This window comes from Olea europaea, chromosome 16, assembly GCF_002742605.1.
Source record: "Olea europaea var. sylvestris chromosome 16, O_europaea_v1, whole genome shotgun sequence".
Lineage (NCBI taxonomy): Eukaryota > Viridiplantae > Streptophyta > Magnoliopsida > Lamiales > Oleaceae > Olea > Olea europaea.
Window position 1 is genome coordinate 2,913,069 of NC_036252.1, and position 7,696 is coordinate 2,920,764.

Sequence of the window (7,696 nt, forward strand, 5' to 3'; positions counted from 1 at the left end):
CCGAAAGCTTAACAACTATACGTATTAATACCTGAAATAGGATAAGTCCAATTAGTACAGGTTGTGTATCAAACCCAAAACTCTGAAAGAGGTCTTTTGAGTTCCTTACAAGCGTGTACCCTCCAAATTGCAAAAATGTGAGGATCTGCATTTGGATAAGAACTCAGTCAGAATTGAAAGTATAAATATCAGCCACATTCCTAAGGAAAAGCTTTTATCCAATTTATTAAGCACAAGGCTTCACGGTTTTTTCAGAAACTTTAATTACTATTCCAACAGTGTTGCTCACAACCAACTACTCTTTCCAGCGCATTGAGCCTTGAGGGCTCAAATGGCCACCAGAAAGACTGGATATGATCAAATACTTCCATAAATAGCACAAGAATATAAGTTCATACTTTCAAAAGCTAGATAGACTTGATATGAATAAGCACAACACGATGCAGGTGCCGCAGCTAAGCAATATTAATGGAAAGTCCATTAGTACATTTAATTACATCTCATTTTTCTCATTCTATTTCTTTATAGTGCCACCAAATATCTCAAAATATGATTGCATTAACAATTCAACCATTGTATCCAGACTTTAGAATCATCAACCTCACAACAGCGCTGTTAATGATTCCTAATTACCACCAAGTTATGTTCAAAAGGAAAGTAAAATTAAAAATTTCAGAGAATGTTCCAGGAACATTAAAAGCATTTTAACTCATCCAGATAATAATTAGGCCTCTTCCACCATTATCAATGTACTTACAGGATGACATTTACTGATATGATAAACCAAGTTAAGATCAGCAGAAAAGGAAACAGTTGGAAAATGTCATTTTAAGTATAAGAGGTACCAATTTATCTAATATTGAACAGACGTTCAAAAAGACAGATCTAGCCACATAACTTTACACCAAAAGAGTAACTATTAAAGACCTATAAAGATTTCCAACAAGACAAGTAGACAACCATGTATATTCTCTCACACTCCATAAAATATATAGCTAGACCACAATCATTCAGATTATACATGAAAAATGCAATAATTTTTAGCACACAACGAGAACAGCAAAAACATTTGGTCACCATTCCATATACCCAAATCAGTATTTTAATTCCGTCTGCTAGAAAATGACTAACATACCTGAACTGCAATGAAGGAGTACACAGTATGATTAAGCTTCCAGTGACCCAGTTCATGTGCTATTACTGCAACAACTTCCTCATCTTTTTTGCACTGCAGGACATCAGTTGATAAGTGAAATGCACCAGAAGAATTGAAGATTTCAAATTTTTTCAAAAAGAAAAAAGAAAATCATGAGATTAAGCCTCTTTGACAACCATTATTTGAAAACTCTTTTTTCTACATACTAATTTTTAACTACACATTTACACAATAAAATATTCTGCACATAAACCCAAAACTTTTTCTTATTTTTTAACTATACATTCTCCTAAAAATCACTATTCAAGACATTGATTTTCCCAAATAATAGTTGTCAAACCAGGGCTAAAAAGGATATTCCTTAATCTATTTTTAAACTAGTATTATCTTCACGAATTTACTCCAGAAGCATAATAAAAGGAAATGAAGATCATAATTTCCAAGTACAGAGAGATAAATCTTCCATACCTGCTGAATCAATGTGTCGTAAAGGACAATGCGCTTGTTCTTGAAAAATCCATACATGTAAGCCTGTAGAAATGTGGCTAGCTAAGTCAGAAGCAATAGGCGCACGAGGGGAACCACAAAGGAAACACTTCAGAAAGGCAAAGTTAAGAGGAAACAGATACTAAAACATAATGCATTGACAGTGAAAAACAAGAAAAATTTCTCCGTTCTCTAGAATAGGCCAAGAAACACAGATATCATCACAATTGTAAAGGAGAATTCACTCAATTGTGACAGGGTCAATTCCAGTTTCATTAGATTCCATCTTCAACATGCATATATCTCAAAGGAGACTGAAAACCAACGAAATAATACTCGTGCTCCTTCTAAAGGGGTGATTGAGGTACTGCTCCTAGTGATCTTGATACATTTTATTAAACTACGATGACAGAAATTCTTCCAACAGTTTAGAACCCTATCATATGCTCAATAGCTGCGTACTAGATTTCAAATCTAATTTCAGGTCATCACATGGAAGTGGGAATTACTTGCCCTTGACTGGTAGAATCATACTCATTGTGTACTCAGTAATAGCATACTGCACCTCACCTCTTTATTTCAGGCCATCCTATCGCATGTTGAAAACTCTTTGTTGGATTGAATACAATTTTATTTTATTTTTTAACAACAACTGAAAACATGCACCATAATTTGGCCAAGTCCTAATGGCAACTAATAGCCCATAGTCAAAATTGATTGCAGACAACTCTTACTAATACCACACACTAGTAAGGACAAAGCTAAATTGAGCCTTCTATTTTTATGGCTCATAATGTTTAGAACACTCTACTTCAGGATCAATGACTCTAAAACAAGTCATCAGATTCCTTGACAACCATGCAAGACATGGAACAAAGGTGCTAGTGGTATTTTATGTTGTTTTGTAGAGGAGGGGGTTATTAATTCAATAAAGAACAATACTATGCCCCTGTTTGGTGGGGACTAAAATCAATTTTTTAGTAGATTTTGATAAAAGTTAATGAAGTGTGTGGTTAAAAAGTTTTGGGTCGACGAAAGCTCACTCTACCAAGCCACAATTCTAATGGATAGTCATTGTGACCCCGACCCGAGGCTTGATTCCAGCGTGATACACTTTGGATCGAAAACGTTTGCAATTCTTCCTGTTACTTTTACAGAACTTCACTTACCTTCCTCTCAATCCGAATTGAGCACACCAAGAACGTTCTCGATGGTGAGAACTTCCCCGCTAATTCTAAGTCGACGGTCCCATGAAATATGTAGTTCAAATTAATTGTTGGCTTTGACTTATATTAAAATCTGGTTTTAATTCCTTCAAAACACGGGTTATATGAACAAAGTGGAGATGATCCCCTCATGATATTGGATGAAATGATAAGACCAATTAAATTGTGGATATGAGACCCAAATTATTGGCCTTACCATTTAATGCCGCCTCACATGGGGTGGGGATCATCCCCAATTTGTATATATAGCATTACTCTTCCATAAAATGGGAGAACAACTCATTCTAGTTTAGAAAGACTATCAACTTTTCCTTAAAAAAAAATGTAGCATTTTTTTCTTTTACTTTATTCTTCATATATCTTGCATGGTTGAAGATATAGTGTTAGGTAAGGCCATGGATGTAGAAGTCAATTGTTCTACACCTAAAATATCATTTAGCTAAGCACAGATTCGCATAATCAAAAAGACCATATAAGCATTGCAGACAATCCAAGTATAAATAATAAGAAAAAATGATCTACTTTAAATGTCTGTAAAAATTCAAATAAAATGCACCCATTAAAATAAAGCTGGGAAACAACTATGATATACAATAAAAATCCTTACATTGCTATGGCTAGACCTTGTGGATCCATCAATAACGAACAGTTTCTTCAAGGGAAATTTGAGCGACGAAGAAAGATTCTCAATTTTGACCCTAAGCTCTCCATCTGGGAGCTATTTGTTGGCCAAAAAAAAAAACAAATGAATAAATAGATGAGCAATCCAAAAAGGTATCACGATTGATGAAGTCAGCCACAAGTAATACACAACTTTTCCACTTATTGGCTAGTTAAGATAGAATGTCAATTTTTTCCTAGTTAAAAATAATTAGACAACCCAACCTACCGGCGTGAATTTGTTGAAAAGCGGAGCAATCAAAACCGGGTAAACTGTCATCATGACAAGAGACAGAACAAGCATAAAAGCCCACAGATATATGGCCAAGTAGGGGCCTCCTTTCTGCAAACCAAAAACCATTTTCACTCAAGATGATTAATCTCTTTCTTTCTGTCAATAATTGCTCAAGTGATTATTCCTAGTCTATAAACGTTGAGAACATTAATGAGAAAGAAATCAAAATATAAATTGAAATTAAAAATGTAGCAAAAATATCAAGTTGATCCATAATATTACCATTAGCAGATTTATTAGAAAAAAAATGTACCTGCACTATTACAATTATGGCAGCTACAATAGGTGGACCAATCACTATAGCTAAGACAATCCCTTTTATCATGTCTCTAAAGAATAACCATATTGTTTGCTGTATAAAAAAAAAAAAAAAAAAAAAAAAAATTTAATAACAAAAAAAAAATTTAATCAATAGAAAAGTCAAAGTAAATACCTTGTTGAAACCATGGCGAGCCTCGATTACAAAAGTTGAGTACAAAGAAAATGGCAAATCAGTTATCTGTGTAAAGATTTAAAACAACTGTCAACAACAGATGTTAATATACATCTACTTAAATCCATTGAACAGTGCCAAATACTCGTGTTCCTAGTATCCTAGATATCATGATGTTACACATGTACATCCAGCAAGAAATTGCAAGTAATCTTAAGCTAGTGGCCATGATAGACAAATTGGAGTACAAAGAGCATAGAGTTACAGTGCAAGTGATCTACTGGTCAAAGTTGATTGAATTCATCTACTCTTTTAACTAATCATAAGTTATGGTTCATTTTGTAAACCTGCTTTCTCTAGCAAGTCATAGAACTGTAAATCAATCCATTCAACCGCTCACTCATGGGAAGGGAAAAAAATGTTTGGATCTTTCTCCCCAACCCCACCCTGCACGTGGAGGTATCTTTCTGTTTTTCAGAATTATATAGAATTTTTTGTCACTCACAGTCATGAATCGTTTATTAGAATCTCCACTCAGCATAGGTCAAGCAAAATAAACCTAACATCTGTATTAAAGAAAATATTAGATCAAACAAATTTGACTGGGAAATAGAGATCATAATTTACCTTCGAATGATGAAGCACAATATGTGATTCAAAAATTATATTGCATGTCTATAGGACAACCAAAATACTAGTAATCTTATTTTTTTAATCTGATGAATGCTCATTAAAGCATCCAGTTTCTGAAATACCTTGGAGCCCTTTATATCTGAAGTACTAAACAACGACCAAAAAATTAAAGTATGGAACACGATAATCCAATTTTGCAAAATTTGGAAAACATAGCATCAAGATTTATAAGGCAAAATCTCTTTCAAAAATTACAAGATGACTTAATGCTATTTTGAAGTTGATTCATCCTCAAGGCAAAGCAAATTTACAAAACACAAAGATAGACCATCTGATCCAGTAACTGCAATCAACCCCTGTAAGTGAGAAAATTTTATCTCTTTCTAAGCAAATAAGAAGGAATGTATATGCACCTGTGACCAAAACATAACTCCTGCTAAAAATGCAAAAGTGTGGAATATCTCATTTTCTGCACTGAGACCAAAATGTGCCAAAAAGTCTCCTGACCTCTGCAGTCACAAAAGAAAAGGAGAAGTCAACAGATAGTTTTTAAACAGAGGAGCTCCAAGAAACACAGAAACAGTTACCTTCCAAAACCAGGGCAATATCCCGAAGTAAAGAATTGCAGAGTCCATAAGTATGGTTACAAGCTCATGAACAAAATGAAAATGGCTGAAGTTCATAAATAAAAAACAACAACAAAAAGACTTGTTGTTAGTTGGAAAATACATGCAGGAAAAAAGAAGACCATACTTGAATAACATTTTGAACAAAAAGTAATAATGATCAACCTTTTATCAAGACTATAGGCACGAGCTTTTTCAAACTTCTCTTGGCTAATTACTCCCATCAAAGGTTTTGGAAGAGTTGGTAACTTGAGAGCAGCATGTTGCCGCAAATCAAGGTAGGTCTCAAAAATATACACAAATATCATAAAGCCTGAAATGTTCCAAAGCCAAATTAGTGGCGGAAAAAGAAGTGAAAGCAGATATAGAACAGCAAATCAGCTCAATTATTATATCTAGGTGTATTCTCCAAGCGAGAAAAAATGTGAGAAGCGAGCAGTCAGACATCAGATGTGACGTGGTAAACAAGGAAATTTGTCGAGTCTGGAAATAAATGCAGAAAAAGTGATGAACTTTACAGAATAAAAAGTGCCAATTTGCATGCCACGTACTGTATACCACCCAGGAAATTTTTCCAATTCTGACAAAGGCCAAAGTTAGATACTTTTTGTAAAAGTCAACCTGTACACCCCTCCGAAGGCCCAAAAAAAGTGGGAAGGAGCTAAAAAGGAAGGAAAAACTCAAATAAACGAATGCAGAAAGTTGGATTTTTTTTGCATGTCTTTTTTCCTGACAGGTCACTGATACAATCAAAATGTTCAATTAGCAAATTTGGAGATCCATAATCTAACTTAAAGCCTGGAGACACAAAATCATAGGAACACATATTGAAGGGCTTGGTTTAATTGTTAGGAACAGAACTATTAGGGTCAACCAAGACTTACATTATTGATGATCAAGTCCTGTTCATTTTCATATATCACAAACATCTTGCTGGGACGGATTCAAGAACACTGCCCCGACTACAGATTTTGGATCAGAGATACTCTAGTCTCATTACAGTTGAGAATAAGAGAATGATAAGAGCTATCACTCGGTTGATAATCAATGTACTCAGAACCCTAGAACCCACTTCCACACATATACGACATACCCATTAAACGATAATAACAAATAAATTCCGTAATAAGCAAATATTCAGGACAAGAACTAATCATTAAATCACGAATACCATTAATAGAAGAACACGAATTCCAGAAGCCATCAACGAGTTAAGTTTCAAAAATAAAATTAAAAAAAAGTAAAAAATGAAAAAGGGGTAATTATTTTTATACGCGTAATATGTATACATGTAATGGATAAAGAAAAACATACCGACAACGGCTTCCATGTAAGGAAACGCCATGGTGGATTCAACTTTTTTGCAGAGCAAGGAGGAGAGTGTGTGGATGGGGTTTTCGATATATTTGAATTTATTATAGACGACGTCGCGCGTGCTAGCAATGCGAAAATGTCCTAAAATGCAACACAATAAAAGGTCCATAAATTTTGTCAAAAAGAAAAGGTCTAATAGGCTGATTAATTGCTTTGGGGCCAAGAAAAGGGAAAATTCGTGACATTAGGATCTAAAAAGCATTTGATTTCTAGCGAATCGAAATTCGTAACCTTTCAAACGTTAGGTGTGAGATCTTTCTTGGGTGAAAACATTAGCTTGTACGAGACCTTTTCACAACATTATAAAGTCGAAAAGTTTAGAATCCGAATATTACGGGTGAATTTAATTTAAAATAAATTAACAAACTTTATGCCAAAATATTGTATCTAATATCTTTTCATTGCAATATAGCAAACATTTGGTGTTAGGAACGTCTATTTTTCATGTATTTTATTTAAATAAACTTAATAAAACTACTTTTTCCCCCAAAAAAAAAAAAATTTGTTTATTCGTGCACTTTCAAATTAACGTGTTATTCTATTTGGATAAGTTCCACAATTACTAAACGTTTGGCGAAATCTTAGTGTCTATTTGACGCACATTATTTTATTTATGACTTTGTCATAGCATCATTTTCAATCATATATTCATATAATAAAATATTTTACATGTATATCAAAAAGTTTACCCTACTTTTTAATCATGCATTCTCCTAAATATCTCGATTTAAAACCCTTTTTTCTACAATAATAATTGTCAAACAAGCTCTAATTGGGTTTTTAAACTTTAGTGTGGTATGCATTAAT

The 7,696-nt window shown here is 33.8% G+C and overlaps 1 protein-coding gene across 1 annotated transcript in view; it reads right to left on the reverse strand.

Annotated features, from left to right (window-relative positions):
• LOC111411716 (CAAX prenyl protease 1 homolog) overlaps positions 1 to 6,994 on the reverse strand; it is a 13,019-nt gene extending 6,025 nt beyond the window's left edge. The window contains exons 1-11 of the mRNA XM_023042285.1: positions 6,830 to 6,994; positions 5,681 to 5,828; positions 5,477 to 5,561; positions 5,303 to 5,398; positions 4,257 to 4,322; positions 4,077 to 4,175; positions 3,758 to 3,871; positions 3,476 to 3,586; positions 1,625 to 1,687; positions 1,136 to 1,228; positions 32 to 145 (exon numbers count right to left, since the gene is read on the reverse strand). Coding sequence (XP_022898053.1) covers positions 32 to 145; positions 1,136 to 1,228; positions 1,625 to 1,687; positions 3,476 to 3,586; positions 3,758 to 3,871; positions 4,077 to 4,175; positions 4,257 to 4,322; positions 5,303 to 5,398; positions 5,477 to 5,561; positions 5,681 to 5,828; positions 6,830 to 6,860 — 1,020 coding nt within the window. The 5' untranslated portion in view covers positions 6,861 to 6,994. The remainder of the gene's footprint in view (positions 1 to 31; positions 146 to 1,135; positions 1,229 to 1,624; positions 1,688 to 3,475; positions 3,587 to 3,757; positions 3,872 to 4,076; positions 4,176 to 4,256; positions 4,323 to 5,302; positions 5,399 to 5,476; positions 5,562 to 5,680; positions 5,829 to 6,829) is intronic.
• Between the last annotated feature and the right edge of the window lie 702 nt (positions 6,995 to 7,696).